Source organism: Copadichromis virginalis, linkage group LG22 (genome assembly GCF_057382275.1).
Source record: "Copadichromis virginalis isolate Kocher_CV1m ecotype Utaka linkage group LG22, C_Virginalis_male_GT1.1, whole genome shotgun sequence".
Classification (NCBI taxonomy): domain Eukaryota; kingdom Metazoa; phylum Chordata; class Actinopteri; order Cichliformes; family Cichlidae; genus Copadichromis; species Copadichromis virginalis.
Window position 1 is genome coordinate 25,415,208 of NC_140638.1, and position 25,393 is coordinate 25,440,600.

Consider the following 25,393-nt stretch of genomic DNA (forward strand, 5'->3'; position numbering starts at 1 on the left):
AAAAAGAAACAAAAACAAAAACAAAACAAAAAAAAAAAAGCAAAACTACAAACATCAAAAGACGCTATTCTACGAGTTTCCTCTCAGCCAAGCCTTCTAATTAGGGCGAATCATGCAACCTCTACAGCGGTCTGAGTATTGTCTCAGCAACAACATTCAGGAGGTTTACTCAAATTTCCAAATGCACAGAAAGAATTCTATTAATCCTGTGCAAATATTAAATGTAGAGTCTATTGTTTTTTTGTCTCTCTTAAATAACAAAGTATAGAGGTAGACTTTTCTTCTTTGTAAAACTTCACGGACAAAAACCTCTGCTTGGAGACTGTGTACATTCATAAGGTAAATGAGGTAGGTACGGAGCAGAGAGTACAAGATTTGAACAAGTGAGAAATTCCCTGAGATGTTTCCTTAAGGAGAGCCGACAGAGAATTCGGAACAGCTGAGGCAGAGGAAGGGAAATATGGCTCTTTTTCTATTGATTATCAATTTTTAGAGGTCCCCCTTTGATGTATATATCACAGGTATCAGATTTTTTTTAAAGAATAGAAATGAAAATGACAAAAATAATCTATAGTTTCAATTTCCCTTCTATTCAGCATGCTCCCAATCATCTTTGAGCTCTCCTCCTTTCTGCCGATCCATTCTCTCTCCACCGTTTCCTTCATCGGAAAAACTGCAAAAAAAAAAGAAGAAAAAAAAAAAGGCAAAGGTAGGGAGAGAATACAAAAAAAGGTCGTTTTTTTCCTTTTAGAACTTGAGGATGCGATTATTTCCAAAGTCAACGACCACAATGGCTCCATCGGGCGACACGGCCACACCGGAGGGGCGATCCATCTGTCCGAAGCTGCTCCCCTGCGATCCGAATTTGCATAAGAAGTTTCCGTTGGGCTCGAATATTTGGATTCGGTGGTTGCGGGAGTCGGCCACGATGATGCGGTTCTCTTGGTCCACGGCGACGCCCTGGGGACGCAGAAACTGTCCGTTCCCGGTGCCCTCGGAGCCCAGGAAGCGAGCAGACTGGCAATCTGGTCGAATAACCAAGAGGCGGTGGTTGTTGAAGTCGGTCACCACCAGGTGGTCTTCGTGGTTAAAGGCTACACCTCTGGGAGAGTCGAAGTGTTTCCACAGGGCCCCTTCAAACCCGTACTTGTTGAGGAAAGAACCGTCAGGGGCAAAGAGCTGCACACGATGGTTTCGGGTGTCTGAGACCAGGATCTTACCCTCAGAGTTGACAGCCACATCCCAGGGATAATTAAACTGCCCATTCTTGGTACCCTTTTCCCCAAACTTCAGCAGGAACTGGCCTTCGAAAGTAAACACCTGTCAGAGAGAGCAAACATTTTAGAGCCTCTTATGTTTACATGAGGAGTAGACAGAAAGTAAGCGTGAGGAGCTATGTTTTATCAAAAGCTGACTTTTTAAAGGGCTTTATCCTCCCACCTAATTTTTCTGTGAATAATGGAAAGTCAAAGGCAATTCCAGCTGTGTTGATCATCTCTAACGGGGCTTTCATACCTGCACACGGTGATTGTCCTTATCAGCCACAACAATTCGCCTCTGAGAGTCACATGCAACCCCAGCCGGACGATCAAACTGACCAGGTCGAGAACCCAGAGAGCCAAACTTATGGTGGAAGGCACCGCAAGGCTTGAATATCTGGAGAGAAAACACCGCTTTATTACTCTTTAAAAGTTTCACAGCGCTCCATACTGCAAGACTCATTCATGCACTCACGCTAATGTAAACACAGCTAATGCTTTCATGCTAAGCATCACTCAAACACCTCAAACCAAGCTGTTCCTTGTATTTTATATCTAAAATTCATGCTCACTCTTTAATTCAATAAAGTGCTATTTCTAAGTCTTTCCGTTAGTGATGACATCACAATAACAAACCTACCTGTATACGGTTGTTGCTGCGATCAGCCACCACCACGTATCCCTCCTTGTCCACACAGATGCCCCAGGGTCGACAAAGTTGACCGTCTCCCTCGCCCTCACAGCCAAAGGATGACACTTGGGTGCCGAGTGACCCATAGCTCCGCCCAGACTTCACAATCACCTTGAAGGGGCTGCCCTGGATGTGCTGGTTGCACACCAGCACGGACAGGAGATGCTCCCCCTCACATTTTGGCAGGTAGCCGACGGTGTACGAGCCGTTCTGGTGATCCGTTACATCAGCTGTGGACACGTTACCATCTGTAACCGACATGACTATTGCAGACAGCGCGTCCCCACCTGAAAGACGTGGCTCGCCATCGTGATCGTATCCAACCACAGTGAAGGAGGTAGGCTTACTGCGAAGGGCACTTTTCAGACCCTCACCGTGGGCTTTGGTCACGGGGGCAAAAGCCCCACTGCTAATCAGGCCCATGGACTGGATGGCAATGTAGAGAGCCTGCAGGGACCATTGATGCAGTTAATTGAGCTTCTGTGTTATAACATTTATTTGTAAATGTGAAAATACTGAACAGTGAAATGAGGTAAGCTAAGACTGGCTTGCGATCGTTCTAATGCTGACCTGGTCTGGAGGAGTGAACATGAAGCGGTCGTCCTCTTGTGGCTGCAGCAAGCCTCTGAGGGCCTTGAGTTCATGGATCTGAGTGAGCATTCGCTCCCTCGCCAGCAACACATCCAGGTGGTGGCCCTCATCCAACACCTGGCTTACAGCAGCAATGGTGCTGTCCAGCTTGGTGAGACTCTGGTGGAGTTTCTCCACCTGCAGGTACAGAGACTTGGCCTTCACCTGGCGGATCTTCTCCACCTGCAAGGAGTTGGTATGGGTGATTAGGAAGACAGCTACAGCGAATGTTTACCCACATTCAAGAGCATCCTGTTCGACAAGATTCAACTCATTAGAAATGCACTTTGACTCACAATAGCAAAGTAGAGTCTTGCAAAAATAAATGCACCCATCAACACACACAGTTAGCAGACTTATTTTGTTTCATGGTGTCACCCCCTCTTGTTCAAAAGAACTTAAAGGCTGAAAATGAAAAAGATCATTAAGAGAAATTTTCATTTTCACCCAAAGTCCTGCCGCTCACTCGATATTTTCCCCTTTTTCAGACCGTTCCCTGTGAACTCCAGAGATGTTTCCGTGGGAAATTCCCAGAACATCAGCAGCTTCTGAAATACTCCAAAGACCATCAACCATGCCACGTTAAGTCACTTAAATCACCTTCCTTCCCCATTCCTATGCCATTTGATCTGCAGCAGATCATCCTGACCATGTCTACTAAATAGCACTGCATAACTGCCATGTGATTGATTGATTAGATGTGTGTTTTAACAAGCAGTTAGCGAGCCTAATGATGTGCCTAATGAAGTGGCCGGTGAATAGTTTCTGCCATGTGGATCAGGTCACACACCAATAATGTCTATAAATACTAAACCACTAAGTTTAATGAAGGCTAGTAATGTTACTGTTATAAGTTACTTTCAATAATTTTATCAAACTTCTAAAACTACGACTAGAAGGAAACAGATTACGCACCTTCTTATTTTCTATCATATACATACGCAGTGAAAATATCAGGTCAGTGTACGTTTTACCCTGAACCAAAAAGCTCAGTCATCAAATGCTCTAAATGTGCCGTTTCAGACAGTTTTTTCTACTGTTAGCCCTGTATGTCAGATAGGATATATAACCGTCTCAGGTACGCATCATCAGCTGTGACCAAAGAACAGTCATCTGCCTTTTAAATTTTCCATTTGTGAAGGCCAGTCAATCCAAAGAAAGTTGGCCTTAAGTCAGAGCAGCTAAACAGCTCGTTTCAAGAGCATGAACTGAGCCCCAGCATAACATACAAGATGATTATTCTGAACTGTCAAGCAAAGAGAAAACAGTCTCCTCTTTTATGAACTGAAAAACATTTTCTTTATCCAAGTAATAAAATCATGATGTAGCACATATTCTTAATACCTTTTTAGAAGACCTTTGCAAGTGAAAAACACTGATAACGATTTGTTTAAATGTTCTAAATAGTTGCTTATATATTTCTGTTATATTTTAAATACAACATTCACAAAACATCATCATCTATGCAAAAAGACGACTCTAGTCAAGATTTCCTAACCAATGTCCAGAGACCTTTTTCCTTTGTTGAACAACAGAACACAATAAAGTGCGTAACACTGTATCAAAGACACCAGGACTGGAGATGAAAAGCTGAGAGGGGAAGAACCAAAATGATTTATTAGTTTAAAAAAAAATGGTGTGGTTTTTTCCACCTCTTTTTAAGTACTTTGACTCTCGTTTAACTGTAACACTGCTCCTGTTAGAAGTCATATTAGGTTCCATTAGAGTCAGAGAATATAAAGCATTAAAGAGGGTGGTATAACCTGAGAAGCACCGACTGGGCTCTTACTTACTGCAACCCAACAAAAAAGAAAAAGAAGTAAAACACAATAGCCCGACTGCCTCTGTGGTTAGAAGGACTTCTGATAGCGGGGAGGGACCCAAAAGAAACAAAGACTCCAGAAGAGAGGGATTCTTTGTTAACCCGTGGCATAGGTGAAACTGTAATTTGCATCTGTGAGACTAGAGTTACACTTAAGAGTCGCCGAGGACAAAGACTCAAGTTGGGCTTTCTGATGAACAGACAACTAGTTTTAGTCCCTCGGCTGAATGTGGTAAAGAGAGGAATGGCTGAGGTGGTGTGCATTTCAACGAGACAGAGCAAAGCAGGACCAGCTCCTGTCCTAGTTATTCAAGCGCACACCGACTCAGTCACGTATGCAGCATGTTTACCCTCAACTCAGAATCATGAAACTGTCCACTTTCAGATATACAGTGCTGGGTGACTGAAGAGCACCTGACTGGAGACTGTTTCCTTTATTCTAGCACCACTGGGCCGGGCCCACCAGTAACCCTCACAGTGGCCAGCAGAAGACAGCATCCCTGTCCTGTTTTACGTGTGGTACGACCGGTCTGTTGGCGAATCATCCTTATGCTCAAGTTGGTTGTCGGAGCATTTGGAGAGATGTGCAACTGGTATATTGGAAGACAGCACAGGAGCCCGTTTGCATTGGTTTAAAATGCAGTAAGTCAAACATGAGGAGCTGCTCAGTGCACCCAGCAAGTTCCCCATAGTATGAGAGCAAAGTCCGGAAACAGTCCTCATAGATAACACTGGTTACATTGTTACACTGCATTTAGGTTGATGCTCATCGTGTTTTACTCCAATTAGCCATTATAAAAACCTCTTTAAATTGTGTTTTTACTGAAAAATAGTTACAAATAACCCAAATACCATTTTGTTTAAATTAACAGACACATAATGGAACAAAACTAGCTTGCAAAACTCATAGCACATCAATATTATGCTAAGGACTTCCAAAGTGTTGTGAGGATGAAAGGCTGCTATTACTGTGGTGAGGATTCAAAAAGAGAAAAATGAAAAACCACAAGAATGACTAAAACAATAGAAGAGTTTGGAGGAGCACTGTGTCACGCTCCATCAGGTCAAAATATCAGACTTAGTCATATTTCCTAAACTCGCGACATACGGACTATTTTCATGTGATTCAAATAATGATACGCATGTTGGAGAATTGGAAGCAGAGTTATCCCAGGGTGATGGATCTTCCTGTAAACCTGGGTGGCCCTGCGTCTTCTGTAGGCTTTAGGCCAAACTGTCAGCGTAACAGCTGATTTTGTTTAATTAACCAATCTCGACATGTATGCTTTCAAGCACTGCGTATTCCCCTTAACTATGATTTACAGCCCCGTGTTTAATCCCCACGGAGACTCCGCCCCAATGGGTGCTATCATTTGCATTTTCACTCCTGCACTGGTGTGCGTGAACGCTAAAGCTGAGATGATTACATTGGATATGAACCACTTAAATAACAGTTATTTTACTGAAAGGTAAAAGGAAAGGAGAAAGAAAATGGATGGAGCAAACCAGATTTAAAAAAAAAAAAAAAACCTCCATCCTGAAGTCCTTTAAAGACTGGATGTCTAAAGTGATTGTGAATATGTCCTGCGTTAAAATATTTCTGGACTATTTTTGAACCAAGCTCCATTTTTCACATGCAAATAAACAGGTCCAGCCAATCACATTACTGCATTTCCCAACAAATGCACTCACAGCTCAAGACATGCACAGATGCTGGATATATAATGATATAGAAATGGTAACAACCTGAAATATGTAAGCGGTCATGATACAGCTTCAACTTGAAAATGGATTAATCCAGAATCTCTGTTTCTGTTTAGAAACGTCAGGACCAGCTCATCGTCACTTGATGCTGACTTCAGTGCATTTTTGAGGAAATTTTTTTATACGTTTTGTTTATACGTTACAACAAGTTTGAATCCAAAAAAATCCTGAAGTGTGGGGTGTTTTTCTTCTGTGTGTAATGTCCTTTATCCTTGTTGCTGTGGTGTTGTTGCTACAACATGACCTGTAGTTGCTTTTCCTATAGGAAGGTGTAACTCTGCGACACTGGAGGCAACATCTGAGTCTAGTTTGCTTTGTTTAAGTCCCACTTTCACAGGAAAAAAAAACAAAAAAAAACAAAAAAAAAACAAAAAAAAAAAAAACATACACTCCACACAGAAAGACCCAAGCCGGTCAGTAGATTAAAACCCAGGATGTTCTTAATGTGAGGACAGTGCTAACTAGTGGTGCAACAGATCAAAAATCTCACGGTTCGGATCGGATCACGGTTTTAAGTCACGGATGGGATCAATTTTCGGATCAGCAAAAAAAGACAAAAATTTAACATTTACTTCTTGAGGTATTTTTTGCCTGTTAAAAACATTTAACTCTAGACTCATTCCACGCAATTAAAAAAAACCCCAATATGGTACAATATAGTTCAGTACAGTCTTTGTATCTACCACTCAATTCAATTTTATTTATAAAGTGCCAAATCACAACAACAGTCGCCTCAAGGCGCTTTATATTGTAAGGTAGACCCTAGAATAATACATATCGCTCATTATATCGCACTCTGCTGTGATATAATGAGCTGTCACGGTCACGTAGCTTTTCGTTGCCCTGGAGGTCCACCCATTTGTAGTAGTTAGGGCAACAGAAGATGCCTGGGACAGTTCAGCCACAACTTAAATCTTTTCCTGCTCATACATGCTTGGAACAATCTTGCCACTAAAGTGGACGCGAACGGGATATCATAGCGTGGCTCAAGCACGTTCATCATAGTTTAAACCCCTTGTTTTGCACAACAGAATACGGCCTCCCGTCTGCAGCTAAACACCCTAGCAGCTTTTGTAATAGCTTTAGTCTGGTCGGACTGGGCAGCAAAGGGCTGCTTAAATACTGTAAACTCCTCTGCTCCTCCACTTGGACCGCTAGCGCTGGCCATAACTAGCGCTGGCCATAACTATCGCTTGACAGACCCACCACACGCACCATACACACACTTTTTTTTTCTCCCCTCGTTTTTAAATCTTCGGATCACGTGCCAACCGTGGAGTGGGATCGGTTTGGATTACGGATCAACCGTGATCCGTTGCCCCACTAGTGCTAACCCACCACACCACCATGCTGACCATGAACAGTGACCAGTAGTATACCTTTTAGACATCCAATATTTAGTAAAGAAGTGTTATCAGTCAAACATAGTGACATTTGGACTAATATTTCAGCTATAATAAGACAATGCACTACCGCCAATCCATTTAAAACTCAATGGCTAAAGAGGAATCAGATCCGTGAGCATTCATTTTGGACTGATTTGTTATCTTTGATGGTGTGTGTTTTTAAAGGACTTTAAAGGACTACAGATAAAAAGGTAGCCGTTTGGCTAACTCTGGCACATTGACACTAATATGTCCCTTTTGAATAAAATGAGTTCAAAGTCAGGTGTAAAAATGTTTCACTAAAGGCTGATAAATACACAAAGTAGCAGCTCACCTTCCATAGAAGCTCACACTCCCTCTCCTCCAGCGCTTTCTTGTGTCTCAGGACAAGAGCCTTCACTTCTGTTTGCACCACTTTAGCCTTGATCTCCACCTGCTCGGACATGGCCTGGACCTTGTCCATGCTTAGCTAGAGACACACAACACAAAATTGTAAGATGTGACATAGAAATGCTGTCAACTTTGGAGACAATCAGAACAGAAAAGAAAACCCAGGCTGCTATTTAAAAATTAAAAATTAAAAAATAAAATAAAAAAAATAAAAAAATACCACTAGCAATGGAAAGGCACAAAGAGAGGACTATAATGTGCAAATGTAGCTGTCACTCTGTAGTGTGACAAAGGGCGGGAACGTATAAAGACTGGCCTGTTTTATTAGCCATATGGGACCCAGAAACAGGACGCAGAGGATCAGGAAACATAAAAGGACACTGTATGTGACATCCAAATCAGTGCACGAGCACCTGCAGAGATTTTGTGATCTATTCTTTTGTCACATTTGGTGGTACTTTTAGAAGGGAAGAGGAAACATGAGCCAGGAATAGGAAGTCACTTCACACTGCCCAAAAATGATGCAACTTCCTACTAGAAGGGACAGACTTTGGGGAAGAAAAAAAAAAAAAAAAAAATCACATGAAGATCATGTTTGACGTGGATTTCTCCATTTGTTGAGACACTGAGGATTTAAAGTCCACAGAATGGATACTGAAAAGTATTGGAAGATGCCATTGCATGGTTAGACTGGTTAGATTAGACTAAAGTATTTACAATGTGAATCTCTGTGAACTTAAAAGCAGTCTCATTTTACAGTCGGGCTCAACAGAAAGAGCACGTTTATAACCTGGATCAATACAGGCACTGAAAAGCAATAGCACCAAACAAAAGGTCTTAGCTTTTACAACACTGAGTTTCCCTTTGCCTCCCCCCGCCTCTCAGTTTTATCTGGCCTTTCCTCTGGCAGTTTCTGGGGGGTCAGAGGGTGATCAGGACCTCACAGGGACGAAGGGGAGGAGGGTTTAAGTCTTCCTTTGTGATATCGGCCGCAAGGATCAAAGGTCAGCTAAACCACCGCTCGCGCTCTGCAGCCCCGGTCTTAAGACACATAACACCCCCAATGCATCCCTGCAGCAATAAAGCCTGGCAGCAGGGCTCTTTTCTCTTTGGCCTGGCTATTTGAAACAGCCAGCTAAAGGGACAACTAAATCAGGCCCCCAGAGAAGAAACAGCAGGACGGGAATTCTGAAGGAATCAGAGGGGCCGACTGTTGTCAAAGTTAATAAGGAGCCACGTTGAAATTAAAATGCTACCACCTTTTTCTCACCATCTGTACATTTCTACAAGATTGATTTTTTGATACTGATAGGAAATCTATTTAACGATTTCTTTCACCCTCTCCTCTCTTAACCATCTCCGTTTCCCTCCCTGTGATTTTTTTTTTGCATCTCCTGCTTCCACCCCTCCATCTCTCTCTCTCTCCCTCGCAGTCTCTGTGTCGCCATCATCTTCCGCATTTCTCTTCACATTCCCAGAGGAGCACAGCTTGCAGCACAAAGAGAGTCAAACTAACCAATCAAACCTTCTGAGGCATAGAGCTCCGGCCAACCAGGAGGTCACAAGTCCAGGGTTAGGGGTCAACGAAGATAATGGGTATAGAGTGGGCGGAAATTTCCTACCTCAGGGGACAGCAGAGTGTGTGCGTGTGTGTTGCCTATGCCTACGTTTGTGTTTGCACATTATCTGGCGTCAGTATTTACTCCCGCGGTGACCTGGACAAAAGTGGACAGACACACAAACACACACACAAAGCCCAAGGTGCTGCCAGACGACAGGTGGTGTATCTTATGACTCAGCTACTCGTACCCCAGTGCTTCTCATGAAACCAAGTGTGTGGTGTTTGTTGTTGTTGATGATAATGATGATCCCAGTGTGTGCTGTGGGACATGACTTTTATTTCTGGCCAGGAGTTTGGCAATCTATGTGGTGACATTTCTGAATTTGTTGACATAAGCGCTGCTCACGCACCAATAAATCAGCCAAGCAGCACAAAGATACAGAGAGTGTGACAAAGGCCAAGGGTTAAAACAAACAACAAAACGAACACACGAAAAAGCCACATTTGTTAACTTGCTATTTTAAACACTGGTATCGGCTGAGAATTTCACAATCAGTGCATCCCTACAACTACCCATCCATTAAGGTACAAAGCAAGGCGCGGTCACACAGAGGTTAAGCTGGGAAATGGATAGGCGAGGCACATGCTCTACTGAATAGATAGTACGTGCCAGCAAGTCGTGTGACCTCAGCGCAATGAGCTAGTGTTTCATGTTTTGGGTGAGTGTTTGCCAAAGTCACAACCACCACCCCGCCTTTGAGGCAACTTAGATAACACTCGTGTGTCTGACGTATCCCTGTGAGCCAGTTACCATTTCAAACTAACAACTAATCCATTACCCGACTTTACGATTGGCTGAGTGTTTGACCACAAGGCATTCAAAAAGGAATTTATAAACTTTCTTTTTTTTTCTTTTTTTTTTTTTTAAACTGCTCATTGCAATTTATCCATTCTTCCCCCTACCTTAATCAAAATTTAGACTGACATGTGAATAACTGAAGATTCCACTATTACTCACAGAAAATCCTTCTGCTCATTGTTTGGAATTTTTAATGTGACAAAAAAACAAAACAAAACAAAAAAAACAAAAAACACAAAAACCCAAAACATGACCAGGCAGACTAAAGTGTTAATAAAACTCACATTTTTTCCTCCAACTTATTCATGTGTCACTGTATAAGCAGGAATTTCGGTTGGGGGTGGGGGGGCTTAGGAAGCTGCCACCCAATCTATAATTATGTAAATGAAGAGAGGTGTTGTGTGTTTGTGTGGGAGTGGGAGAAAGAGGTGGAGGGGGAGCGAGTGAATACAGGGGGGCAAAGTGCTGCACTTCTGTGAAAGAAGAGGGGAGTTTTCCTTTCTCTGAAATCCTTTAAATACCTCATCTACCCTCCCCCATACTCCTTTCCACTCCTCCTCCCCTTTGACCTTCAGCCTTATCCCCCCCACCCTCACCCCCACTCAAAGGAACTCATTCCATACAGCCCCACCCCCCCCCCTTCTTTTAGGGCCAGCTGGAGACCTCTAACCCCTAAGGCTTCCCAGCACCAGGGACTGGTCACTCTCAAACATATTGAAGCTGATTGTCTCCCATAGGTGGTCACTCTGTCCTGAAGGGGGGGGGGGGGGGGGCACGCACAGCTGCTCTCTAGTTTCCACTCAGCCTCATTAGGCAGTGATAAAGGTTCATTTGGATATTTTAATCTTGGCAAGAACCTTGTTTTTGTCAGAAGTAGGACAACCTTACCTGTAAGTCCTTGAATTGTTTGGGTTTGTTGAGTTAGCACTCAAATCACGTTCTTCTGATTCTTCTCCAACACAGTGTGTTGAGTCACCTACCTGCACCGCCTGTCGTCCCTGCTGTGCATCTGCCAGCAGCTGGATGGTGATGGCCCGGCAGTCCTGAACGGCGTCTTGCAGGTAAACGAAAGTGTGGCCCATGTGACGGCCCATGCTGCACTCTCTGCAGATAGGCACCGTGCAGGTTTCACAGAAGAACAGAAACACCTGAGAAAACAGGTAGCACACGCATCGTTTCAGCTGTGCGTTCAGACATCAACATCAAGCTCAAAGGGGCCAAAGTCTGGGTGCTGACCACAGCAACTCCAGTCTCAGAGGCATGCATCAGAGTTTGAATGTGTGTGAATGTTAGATAGCTATATAGCACTTACATAAAAAAGGAAAAAAAAAAAAAGTGCTTATATGAATGGGTGAGTGAGGCATATTGTACAAAGCGCTTTGAGTACTTGGGTAGAGTAGAAAAGTGCTATATAAGAACAGTTTAACATAGGGCTTAATGCTACACACATGCTGACACATGAACCTCATCTCCAAATAATAAAATCAAGTCTTCTCTTTCGGATACTGCTAATATGGTTGTGTCTGGCAAAGAAAGCCCCACCCATCTGCTTCTCGAACCGTCGGTTTATGTGGAGCAACCAAACAGAAGAAAGCTGGCTTAAAGGGAGGGCGGGACCTAAAGCAGCTCGTTTTAGAGAGTGGATACAATGAGGGCGATGCACTGAGGTCCAGCGTAAGATAAACGAGTCTGGTTTGACTGGATGACTTCCATCTATGCTGTATTTTGTTTTTTTGCATTTTAAATCGCTACTAGCACGAGCAGCAAATGTTCAGGTGATATGCGTTTTCACGCCTGTTACTGATGGATGTTATTTCTGAAACGGTGCCCGACTCCTCATCTCAACTATAATCTGGATGCAGCGTCGGCGTTGTGTTTTGCTGCTGTGAGTCAACAAAAGGTCGACGGTAAAATGAGACAAGCAGCATGAATAAATTAAGCACCACAATAAGAGTTAGTCACACACACACACACACACACACACACACACACACACACCTAATTTAAGAGAAAAGGCTTTGAATGATAAAGAAGTTATCCATATGCATGTCCTAGCAGGGAGGCTCAAACAGAGCTCAAAACCCCTGAGCGCACTTCTCTTCTTAAACATGGCGGCCAAGAGGCCACCAAAACTCAATCAATACTCAATCTGGAAAGAAGTCTTGGGCTTGTTGAGATTTTAACACAAATATTGCTAATATGCTCCCATGTTTATCAGGATGCACCACATACAGGAGATGAGGTAAAAGCTGCACTGATCATCGTGGACAAAAATGTCCCTCAGGACAGAAATGGAAGACGTCATTTAACCTTTGCTGCTAAACGCTGAGCTTTGCTTTAAACCCTCCTGCTTGAATACCGATCGCTTGTAATGGAGGGCTAATTAAATATGCACAGGGCGTCATATCCCAAAGAGACACCAGATCAGTGGCACCCAATAGCAGGAGACCTGAGTGGATGGGGAGGGGCCTGCAATCAATTCATCAATATTGGCTGTTCCCCTGGGGAGCAGGATAATCTAATAGGACGCACACCTCCCCCTTTATCAGACTTCCTCCTCTTTCTGCCTCTGGCTGTTGGATCCTTTTCTTCTTGTGCTTTTCTTACAATCTCTCCTTCTGTTAACGTCAGTGCTTCACTTCGATCTCGGCACCACTTTGTCACTCAGTGCCTTCCTCTTCCCGGCTTTCCTGTCCCATCCCTCCCCCGATGACTTCTCACAAATTCCAGGAGCACAGGACACACAACAGCGAGGAATGCAGCTGGTTTGGAGAGGAGGGGGTGAGGAGGATGAGGAAGGTGATGTGGGGTGGGGTTGAGCGACTGACGAATAGCTGCAAATCAGCAGTACAGGGATCAAACGCAACTCCTCCAAGTGACTACTGCATGACCAGTTATTTAATGAAATCCATGTTTAAGGCGGGTGGGAAAATAATTTTAGATGAAGACTCTTCTTATAATCATTTAGGGTGACAAATAGAGGGAATCAATTCCACTGAACACCTCTATCATCACTAAAGTTTAATATGGGTCATTCAGAAACCAATACCTCAAAGCTGTGTTATTTCAGGCTGCCATTTGTGCATGCTGTAACATGGCCAAGAGAAAAACAACAGGAGTCTTCTTTCACGGTAGCAGATCTTCGCTGCAAGGCCCTTCACACATTTTTAATCCTATCTGCTCCACACATGTCATCAACGGTCCTTGAGGTGAATCATACTCTCTCATACACACAGTGTTGGAGATTACATAACAACACCAGGCCTCTAGGAGCAAGGATCGATATTATTGACTTGCACAGAATACAGTCTCTTTAAGGCAGTGCTCTCTCTCAGCCTGCCTCTGTCTTCAGTACCTCTTTCAGTCTGAGGCAGGTTCTTTCTAGGAGATCGGTTGAAGTGGATTTGCAAGTTTTAAACTGTATAAGGACTGTGTTTTTATTAGAAATAGGAGAATCATGCCTGAGAGTTGTGGCTTTAAGTTAGGACCACAGATTGTACATGAAAGAGAGACACTGCCATCCTGTCGTTGCCCAGAGGTTAAATGCTAACATTTAATGAAACAGTGATGTGTCAAGTTATTTGCAAAGGACGGGGGTATTACACAGTCACTGATTTTAAAATTTAAAGGGGGAAAAAAAAAAAAAGTCAAAAATTGAATCTGCCCGAGTCCTTTTACTGCTTGTCTTCCCCCTGCTGTCTCACATTTTTCATGTCTTCTCTCTAATACCCTATATTAATAAAGGTTCAAAATTCTTCCCCTGGAGCTGTTATGGAGGAAACCAGTTTTTGTAAAAGACTATTTACTTTCTTTTTAAAAAGGAGTTTAGTTAAAAAAATAAAAATATTTACAGATGCAGCCCACAGGCTTTTGGACAGTGAGACACTCTGTAATTGTGTTTATGTACCACCACAACTTTGCATTACCTGTTTAGGACTTATGGTCATTTTTAAGTAAACAGTGCCCCAATTTCAGAGGCTCAAAAGTAACTGGCCAATTTATTGATGAGCAGTGTCATGGTCAGGTGAAGCCTGTTCCCTGGTCACCCCATTACAAATTACATAAATATTCTGAGATGACTACAGGTGTTGGACTTGTATTTGAAAGCGTCTGACTAGAACTTCAATTGCCAAATCAAAATAACATTTGCCTCGAGGCGCTTTATAACTGTAAGATAAAGGTTCTACAATAATACAGCAACCTCCAAATAGCAGACACCCCCCTATCAGCAAACACTTGGCAACAGTGGGAAGGAAAAAACATGCTTTTAACGGGAAGAAACCTCTGGTAGAGCCAGGCTAAGAGAGAGGCCATCACTAGGATGGAAAACAAAAAACAAAGCTATCAAAGAGATAGCAAAGCTTTAACAGTCTGCAGACTTTGAAAGACCCAACTGTAACATTCACTTTTCAAACTTAACATGTGCACTGGTGTTGAAAATTGTTAATAGTTGACGCGTCGTTTGAAGCTTTGTAAGATCCCAAAACATGCAGGAATAAGTAGTAGGAATTAAGCGTGTAATAACGGACTGAAACAGAAGATGGCAGCACTGCATGTACAAGGATGCCAGCTGCCGTTAAACCCCGAAAAAGAAGAAGCAGTGTCCGGTATCGTAGCTGTGTCCAAATTCAGGAACCGCATCCTCCTGTGCCCACTTTTGTAGACCGATTACGTTACAGCGACACGACGAAGACTGTCCAAATTTGAAGACTCCGACAAATGCGCCCTTCATTTTCCCAGATTTGAAGGATAGGTCGGGTGTATACTTCGTGGCCCAACCTATCCCAGAATTCATAGCGCGGCCCTGCTCAGTTTCCAACAATGGCGGCGGCTAGTTAGTTTTAATATTACTCCTATTTTTCTTTCTGGGTCACAAAATAAATGTTTAACATATTTTCAGGCGAGAATGTAGCTGTGTAAACTTCAAATATCTGCTCAGTTTATCAAGACACCAGATATTTTCAAAAGCGCTCAAACGTTTTCGGAGACGTCTGTTACCCACCAGCTCGATAGCTAGCTGGGGTTCAAGGCTCACTAGAGCCGGTGAGAACACCGGACTCCCGGCAAATAATTTTCAAACCCACCTCCGTCTTTCGCTACTCAGGTTAAACATGATAAAAGTTACTTAGATAACTTAAAAATGTTATTGTTTGGCTTTTTTCAGTATTTTATTTGTTCCTGAGTAAAGCGGTTTGTCTGAGATTAAAGTTATAGTTTTTACACAGCTGAATAAACGTCAAGCAGGCAACTGATTATCAGAAGTGTGAGATGCTCGAGAATATACTCCGGTGTCCTGTTATATTTTAGATAGCAAGGAGCACACGGCTGAGTTTATTAAATTCCACCGAAACAATCTGCAAATGTCATTAAAATTTAATAAACTACCATCTTGTCTTTATTTTTAGTTAGCACATACCTTAAACACTTAAAGCTGTAAGCTAATGATAGTTATATAAGAGCAGATGCTGCTGGCGCAATAAGCTGTACGTTTTACGTCCAATGGATGCATGATCTGATTAGTCGACTAATCGCAAAAATAATCAATGACTAGTCGACTATCAAAATAATCGTTTGTGGCAGCCCTAGAGACAATTCTGACATGTCCAAAATATTGTAGATGTCACATCAGGCAGCACCATGTGCTTGCCATGAAGAAATGAGAACAACATGAAAAGATGTGAAATGTGGGTAATGCCATCAAAGTTGTAAATTCCACAGAGAACAGCCTGGAGGGGAGGCCTCGAGGCAGAGCAGACTCACCAACATTATTTATTACACACTAATGCGTGGCACGAGCAAAGGCTTCAGGCAGAGGGACATTCTGCTCGTCTACATCCAAAAGGCATGGTGACACAGAGGGTCAAGTACCAATCACGTCCAGACTGCTGGATCTTTGCACACTTTTATTGCTTGAATGTTATTTTGCTCCTATACCTTCTTGGTTCTTCTGCATTCGGCTCCACAGTTCACAAAAGCCTTGTGCTGTAATGAGAATGTTAAATGAAATGATGATTTCATGAAAATGGTAAACACCTTAGCTAACACATCATAAATACTATTATTGGGTAATTCATAATAGCAAAAGGACTAACATCAATACGCGTTAATATTAGCCATTTAATCATTAAACAACTTTAACTTTTTAACATTTATGATAACCTATGTTTACCACTTTAATGTTGTTCAAACAGGAGGTCTGACCCCTGAAATTTGCCCCAAAATCATTGTTCAGTGTTGTGAACTTCAATTTTAGCTGTTAGTATTGCTAACAGCAACAGAGGCAATCGTGGCTCAAAGAGTTGGCAGTTCGTCTTGTAACCGGAAGGTTGCCGGTTCGAGCTCGGACAGTCTCGGTCGTTGTGTCCTTGGGCAAGACACTTCACCTGCCGCCTACTGGTGAAGGCCAGAGGGGCCGATGGCGCAATATGGCAGCCTCGCCTCTGTCAGTCTGCCCCAGGGCAGCTGTGGCTACACCTGTAGCTTGCCTCCACCAGTGTGTGAATGTGAGAGTGAATGAATAGTGGAATTGTAAAGCGCTTTTCGAGACCCTCAAAGCGCTATATAAATGCAATCCATTATTATTATTATTATTATTATTATCACTGTATGAAATGTAGGCATCCTAAATCTTAAAATTATAAAACTAAAAACAAAGAGGAGAAGCTGGAGAGGAAGAGGAGTAAACAGAAACTGATTCAATGACAAAAATAAATACATAAAAAAAATTTAGTGTTGATCTTTGTAACCTCAAAATCATGAATTGATTAATACACTGATGAGTTAGGGTGTGCATTTTCACCCGAATCTGACGTTGTGTTGCATTTTTGTCTTTTTAAATAAATGCCAATAGTTTCACGCCGCAGCACCGTCACAAAGCAAAAAGGTTAACTCCTGAGGGAAATAACAGCGATGCACAATGGCTGCAAGTTCCCCGTATTTGTATTCACACAGCAGCAGGATCAATCCTGTTTCCCCTTTCCCACCATGCAATGCACTGGGAATGGGGGGGGCCACAAACTTCAATAGCCAATTTTAAAAAAAAAAAAAAAAAAAAAAAAAAAAAAAAAAAAAAATCACTGCATGCAGCATGCATGCGCTCCCTGCGTGCACAGCCGAGTGGGGGGAAGGGACGAGGGCCATGTAATGTCACACAGTGGTGCCACAGAAACAGGGCTGCTTGGGAAACTGAAAACAAGTTTGCTCAAAAAACAAAACAAAAAACTAATCGCGCACGCATTGCAGCAGTGAATTTCTACAGCTGCCCACTGGTACCAGACAATGAATAGACGTTAACCTGCTGGATTACTTTTACAAAGCATAGTAGTGTCAATAAAGCAGTTTACCATCACATCATTTGACCAGCCCGCAACACGCTTTATCCACAAACAAACACAAGAAAAAAAAAAAACCTGAGTTTTTCCTGCTGCCAAGATTGCCGGGCAGAGACACTTGGATATCTGTAAACTTACGGCTTAATTCAGCTTGTTACCAGTTAAGAGACTCTTGTTAACACGACCTTTAAACTAGATTGAGATTTGAAAAGGAAAAAATTGTAAGAATTTATTAAATTGCACAAAAAACCAAGCAATTTTCAGACCTGGCAACCATATTTCTGTCAGCCCCTACAAAGCACTTATGTTTGACAGCTGAAATTTGTAGGTATTTGTCTACAAAGGGTGACTGTCTATGTAGACACTTTGTATATCAGAACCTCGTCTCCTCCAAAGCCGACTCAATGATCAACAGCAGCACAAGCAGAAGATTGTTGTCTCCAGTGTTGTTGACAGTAAGCAGCTCCAGCATCTAGAAGGCCGACTCACAGCCCTGCTAGCAACTGCATGTCCGCATGTGCAGCCTCCTCTAATTTGTACAAATACTATCATTTTAAACTCAACTGAAGTAAATTGAAGTAAGCTGAAGCCAGCAAGATTTAGCAAGTTTACACTTTAATTTCATAATTTTAAAAAACAGCTGTGATCCAAACGCGTTTCCTCCTGTATTTTATTTTTCCACCAACAGTGTGTAAGAGCTCTGTGAGAAAACTCATGAACATTTTAACCCAGAATGAATCTGTTTAAAGTTGAATTCATTTAAAACATCTTTTAAATGGAAATGGTTTCCAAAGTTCAAAAAGTGACGCATGAGTACAACAGGACTTGCTTGAATCATTTAAATAGAGACCTTCTGTTAATCTGTGTCATCGCCTCAGGTCTCTGTGCTCTTTTCTTTAACTGCCTGTCAACACAACGACAGAAAAGGTCAGAGCGAAAAGGAAAATTCCTAGAAGCTGATGTCACATGTCAGTGTGAATTTGTGAAAGGCAGTTTTATTCACCAGTGGAAAAAATAAAGCTTCAAGTAACCAAGTGATTAAGTAACTCACTTTATGTAATTACTATACTCAGACTGCTCATCTCTTTTTTGAAGACAACAACAAAACTTCAAACACTGCTTTTAAAGATAGTTATACTGGACTTCACTTGAAAGATGTTTTTATGTAAAACAAAGTTCAGCAATAAATATATTTCACACAATCACAAAGAGGCAAAAAAAGCTAAATAAATACTGTTGTTATCATTTTTAGAAAGTGTGTCGGTTTTAAACTTCCAAACACTTGATTACCAGTCCAGAATTGCAGCACACCCCATTGCAACACTTCAGGCAGGAGCAGACGTCAGGACATAAGGTTAAGCATGTGCACGTACACACACGAAACCTTCCTTTACTAAGACATGACTTAGAGGCCACAATGTGAAGTGCAAAAAAAAAAAAGCTGTCTCAGCTACAGCAGAGGTCCTTTTTCTTCAAACAGGCTGTTACACCAGGCAGATTTTATGCATCAGTCATCCTTCAGTGAGCAAACTAACTTCAGCATGTGCTGGAGTTAAATTAGAAAACTAGAGGAAGATCAGCAGAGTTACTCCACTTATGAAAGCCTAACCAGCCAGCATCAGCACTAAGCCACTTTGGTATGTTCGGGCTGGATAATCTGAGGAATAACTGATCCTAACATTCCCAGCAATCCTTGGAAAGCCATCTGGCAGACAAAGGTCCTTCGATGCAAATCACAGACACCTACTCTTATCTTTTGAGAAAACGCTCTGCATATCTTGTTCACAAAGTTTCTCCCTCCCCTCTTTGTTCCCACCATTGCTCTCTCTCTCTCTCTCTCCTCTCCTCATTCTCAACACCTCGCCCCCACCCCCACCGGCCGCTGCTCCGCCCTCTTGTGGCAACCCCCGTTGGCTCGCTGCCACGAACACAACATGCACACGGACACTCCTGCCGATGTTTTGAAACTTAGCCAGCTACAACACGCGGAGGGCGGTGGCTGTAATACAACGATCTGATTGGACAGCCCTGCTGAAGGAAAAACCCACAGTCAGCTGGCCTCCTTTGCATGGACAGCATGTGAGTGATTGTGATGCGCTCACTGGAGCAGTGAAGTTTAAAAATAAATAAATAAATAAACTGAAGTAATGACACAGAGACGGGGCAGATAAAAGGAATAATCGCAACAATACAATTATGAAACGCAAGCCGGCAGAAAAGAGGAATTAAATGAATAGGATGTAATGTGCAGCAGCGTTCTGCCTAATAAACAACCCACATGCTCTATGAGCCTCAGCTCGTCACAGCCACCTCTTCCCCTCTTTTTCTTAACATAAGGCTTCAACTGTTATCTTGAAAGCTCATTTGCTGGAAAATATTCACAACGTATTTAATAAACTCTGACACTGGTTACAAAAACACAATGTTCACAGTCAGCCCGCCATCCTAGCTGTTATTCAGCATTTACTTTCTGTACTTTTGTAGCCAGTTCTCTGCACATTACTTATGCTCTGATGTTGCCACCTTTCTTTGCAGTCACCCTTCTTTGGTCTCACGTCCATCATCTGATTTGTCACACACCACAACATCAGCCCTGAAAGCTGAGAGATTCATTGTGAGTGAGGCTGCAAATAATGTCACAAAGTGAAGTGGCAGTAAGACCTGAAGTGTGAGTTGCATCAAAAACTGGTGCACGTGTTCCTCAAGCACAGAGCCATCACTCAAAAACTGAAGAAGCCCTAGCAATCACCACAAATCAGGCAATTAGCTACTCTTACGTATGAAAGGCTAAGATACTAATACAGACTAGCCCAAAACTAATATTATGAAGGAAGGATTAAGACTTATTTTTCTATTTTCTTTTAAAGCTACAGCTTCCCTGCTACACATATTCTTAATATAAAACATTCAAATGACTGAAAGAAAGTCTTGGGTTATTCTGAATGTTTGTGGGTTTTTTTTTCTTAAGTTCTCTTAATTTTTACAACTAATGTGTATATCAGCTTTTTTCTAACTTATTGGAAAAAGAAAGCACGTTAGTCACTGGTCAAATCCAGTTGGTACAGTACAAAGATTACTTCTTCATGTTAGCGTTGCTTCTGTTTTGGAGGCATGGAGGAGGAGGACACTTAACATCTTAATGATTAATAAACGTTCTCTTTTGTTGGAAGAGGAAACCTTTAATGTTGGAATGTGAGCCAGAGTAAGTAGCAAATGTGATTGGTTTGCCTTTTGTGTTGAACAACTCAGCGTTATCACACAGTGTTTCACTTGCACAAATGTGCAATCTTTCAGAAAAAGCAGGTCATGGAAAACACATCCAAAAGTAACAACAAAGCATGCAAACTACCGCAACTGCATCAAACACCTGCTTAAAGCCTAAAGACTAAATAAAGTGAGGTGGACAAATTATGACTGGAAGCTGTGCAGTGTTACCCAAATAAAGTCAAATGTGTTAACAACACAATCCCACCGAGTGAGGTCAAATAATGGCCAATTAAAACCCCATTTGGACACAGCCACGGAGGAGGAAGTGGCAGGCTCCAGGTTTTGAATGGGTTTTAAATCCAGTTGTCAGAGAGAATGTGATAAATGCCTTCCTTTCTATCCATTAAATTTATATGGCCCAAAGTCCTCGAATGGACTTCAAAGTCAACACACACACACACACTTCCCTTTAGCCTACATGAAACACAGTCACAACACACAGGAAACAAGGAATGCTTTCTAATTACTAGGCACATGTTGCACATTAAAACTCTGGAAGTCCAACTTCATATAATCCAACTCTGGTGGCTGTGTGGAAACACACACAGAAACACTAAAATCCTCTTCAGAGGATAACTACCTACAGATGGGAGATGCTCTTGGATGAAAATGCTGCTGCCACACTCGTACAGATACTTTGAGTGATGAAAAGAAATCACTCGCTCCTCAACAGCAACAGCTGCTACATCACGCCGAGGAGACTTTCTGCATCTATAATGGTCATCGTCTCTGACACAGAACAGAGTGCTGATGAGAAAGACAGGAGTCGACAGAGGAAATACCCGGTGTGTGTGTGAGTGAGAGAGAGGGGGGAGAAAGAGAACCCAGGAGGTATAAACTCAAGTTACAGGAATTCCTCTGGCCTTGTATCAGCGTCAGTGTTGGGTTAGGTTTCCTTACAAACATTCTGTGTTAGCGAGCTCTGGGAGAGGGGGGAGTAGCGCTCAGGATCACAGAGCCGAGCATGCATGTGTTTTAAGTGACCACATTCCTTGGCAGAACATGACAATGGTTCAGTAAAGTTTAACAAATAACAAGATGAACTGTGGAAAAGCCTGACAAACGCTCCTCACCAGTACTGACTTTAAATCCTGACCCAACTGGTCCCTGAGCAGATACGAGAGCACCGTCAAAGTAATTAGTTCAACTTCACCTCATCCTCATACCGCTGCACAATTTAGGTACTCACTGCCCAGCATCCACTTTGTGCCTGCTCTCAGGCTGCTCCACCAACCCCCGAGACTATTTGGGCGTGTGCTGCTGAAAAACCACGCACGTGCACAACCACCCACGTAGCTATGGCGACAACAATTTAATTTGAAGCACAGGGTGACATTCTGTGGGATTATCATACCATTATCCCTCTCTCAGACCAGGATCCATATGTATTTGGGTATTGGAGGGTGACACCACAGCAAGCAGAGGGCACTCCTTCGATGTAATCCAATTTTCCATTGCTGCTTCACACTAACACACAGACGCAGCGTGGGACACTCTCTGCACAGTCCAGATTAGGAGCAGGGGCATTTATGCTGCTAAAGTAGACCAACATATTCACTTGGCCGTCGTCTATAGTGCAGCAATACCAGCTCTCCAGCCAGAAGCATTAAGAGCAATTTAAAACTCAAGTTTTAAAGTTAGATTTCTTTTAGAGGAAGAGAATAAAGTCATAGAAAGCTTCAGCCATAAAAAAAGAACTCTGGATGACCACAGTTCATTAACCCAAGTTTCTCCACCATCTTCTTGACAAGAGGATAGCATACACAAAGTCACAAATTTAAATCTTTACATCCTCATTTCGCTTTTTTTTTTTTTTCCTCATAAATCAATCAATATCAGCATGCTGCAGCATTTGCGAGCAAAAAGTTGATGGACATTACTGATGCAGTAACAGTGAAAGAACAGAGCTGGTTAAAAAGCTTCACCCAAGATATGACCTCCCAGGCAGAAAATATTCATATATCAGTGCATTCCTGACTGGTAACAAGATTGTGTTCTTTTAGCTGTGGAACAGCCATGTTGTACTTTTATTTGAGGTTTTCAGCCAGAACACTACAACTACAGGCGTAGTTGACAGTGCTGTGTCACTGGATATAATGCTGAGTCACTACTATTGCAATGTGATACTGCTGTTGGCACTGTTTGAGAAGATTCACACCTCAAATTAGACGGTGTGTCATCAGCACCTGAAGCTACCTGGAAAAGGAGGATGGAAAGTGCTCTTGATTTGCTCACACTCACAAGTGCTGCTGCCTGCAAACATGAATAAAATGATATTCCCTTTTTTTTTTTTTACATTTTAAATGATAACTAAATTTAAATAAAATGTTAATATTACCACATGTTTTCTTGAAATGTGGAATATCTGCAGTGCAAACCAGTTAACATTAGCCATTTGACGATTGATCAGTATCGTCATTTATAACAGCCGGTAGAAGTCAAGAAGAGTCGAGAGAAACACCCTTCAGCAATGTTGTGACAGTTGACGTTGTACAGAAGGTGCTCTTCAACTTCCTTATTGGACACATGCTTTTGGAACGCCACAAAGCGCCTTTTAAATTACAACCTACTCAGATCGACTCTTTTTCCATAACAATCGAGTACCACATGCATAATGTGCGTGGTCGTCATCATAGTAATGCAGCCGAGCGTCCTGTGATGCAATTAATATGTAACGCGAACGCGACAACAAAGGTGGACATCAAGGCGATGATATATCTGCTGCTCAGTCTGTGGCTTTTTGTCACTGTGGTGTTGTTTTTGTAGCCATTTCCCTTGTTGCCAGATTTCAAAAAAAGCTGTTTTGATTTTTGTGAACAATTCTTAGCGAGTATGCATGGACCGGTCTATCACATCTTATACTGTGTGGCCAGTTTCCTTTACGGCCTACAGAGCTTTGTCTCCCATCCACAACTCTTCACTGGCAATTCCACCAGTTGGAAATCAATTAAATCCAAGCTGTAGCCAAAATACCTTAAACGAGTCATCTGTAGATTAAACCAGTAGGGTAAATATGCAAACGGCAAGAAAACTCAAGCCAGAGCAAATTAAGATTCATTATACGGATTCTTTAAAGGGGGAGAGGGGTGGCTTTCTCATTACAGCTAATGAGGTTAAACATGAGTGAGGGTTTCAGCACGTCTCTCCAACACCATCACATCTTTTCTTACAATGCTTGAAGAGGCTGAAAAACCTGATCATGCACAGAGTATCAACAGACAGGATTCCCACTGCACGTCAGCAGCTGCCAGTACAAACAGTCGAAATAAGAAGCATCAGCTGCTTACAATTAACACCAAACCTTTACACGTCTGCAGACTGCACTGCATCATTTCTTTTAGTGTTTCTCCAAACCAAACCGCTGCCTGAACCAGTGTTCTTCAGAATGTTTTCTGGGGGAGTTTGGAAGTTCAGCACATATTATCAGAAGTCCTTCTGGAGTCAAGTTTTGCCTCTTAATGGCCATCTTGAATCTCAGAACAGCTCAAAACAGTACCTCAGTGGGCTTGCTTAACTCTTCAGATGGAACAGCTCCTAGAAAAACTCTTGAGGGCCCTCGCAGACCAAGCCAGCCTCGAAGAACTAGCCCAGGCAAAAGCCGCACATAACACCTCTCGACTTCTGCTAAGAGTTACACCTGAATACACACAGAGCCTACAGCTGATGGCCAGCTGAACGCCAGACAAACATGAATATCTGGATTTACATGAGAGGGAGCAACTAGTCAGAATATATTCTGCAGACGGTCAAGCAGAAAACCTTTATTGCTCTAGTACATGTCTATTTATAAAGGATAATTCAAATATAGAGCCCCGTGATCAGTAACTAGCTCCCATGATGCACACAATTACAGTACATAAACATCTGATTAAAACTTTGCTGTATAAGAGTATTGAGAGGCCTTTACATTCTCATACCCAGAACTGTACGAGACTATATGTGGTTTATGAAGAAGCTATACTGACTCACTGTGCACAAGTGAAGCCGTAAATGTCAGTAACTGGATGACAGAAAAAAAGATGTGAAATTTATCACTTCAGCGATTACATCAAATTATCTCCTATTGATACTTTGTTGCCAGATATTAAAATCATGTTGTCACTCTTAAAAGGTTTCCAACTCTTAATAGATCAGCAATGATAATATGGAGCAAAGAAACCAATCCCCTACCTCAGACAACCTAAGAAATTGTCTTTCAAATGGGTTTCGTGTAAACTATAAGGCAGACTAGTATACAGGATTTAGTATAACACAAGAAACTGATTTTGATGAAAAACGACCAACTATAAAAAAAGCTAAAATTGTTTCTCCCGTCAGTCAGAAAGACTAGGCAGTTGATGAAAGTTTAAGATATGATAGACACAGTCCTGGATGCTGGACAATGTCTCAGCTTTCTCAGTGCTTGCAGGCAAAGAAAGACTCGCCTGCTCCTGT

The 25,393-nt window shown here is 42.3% G+C and overlaps 1 protein-coding gene across 1 annotated transcript in view; it reads right to left on the bottom strand.

The window, feature by feature from the left end:
* Window positions 1–708: 708 nt before the first annotated feature.
* Window positions 709–25,393, bottom strand: part of trim71 (tripartite motif containing 71, E3 ubiquitin protein ligase) — a 32,547-nt gene continuing 7,862 nt past the window's right edge. The window contains exons 2-7 of the mRNA XM_085446381.1: window positions 11,342–11,509; window positions 7,886–8,020; window positions 2,521–2,763; window positions 1,900–2,397; window positions 1,516–1,656; window positions 709–1,320 (exon numbers count right to left, since the gene is read on the bottom strand). Coding sequence (XP_085302507.1) covers window positions 748–1,320; window positions 1,516–1,656; window positions 1,900–2,397; window positions 2,521–2,763; window positions 7,886–8,020; window positions 11,342–11,509 — 1,758 coding nt within the window. The 3' untranslated portion in view covers window positions 709–747. The remainder of the gene's footprint in view (window positions 1,321–1,515; window positions 1,657–1,899; window positions 2,398–2,520; window positions 2,764–7,885; window positions 8,021–11,341; window positions 11,510–25,393) is intronic.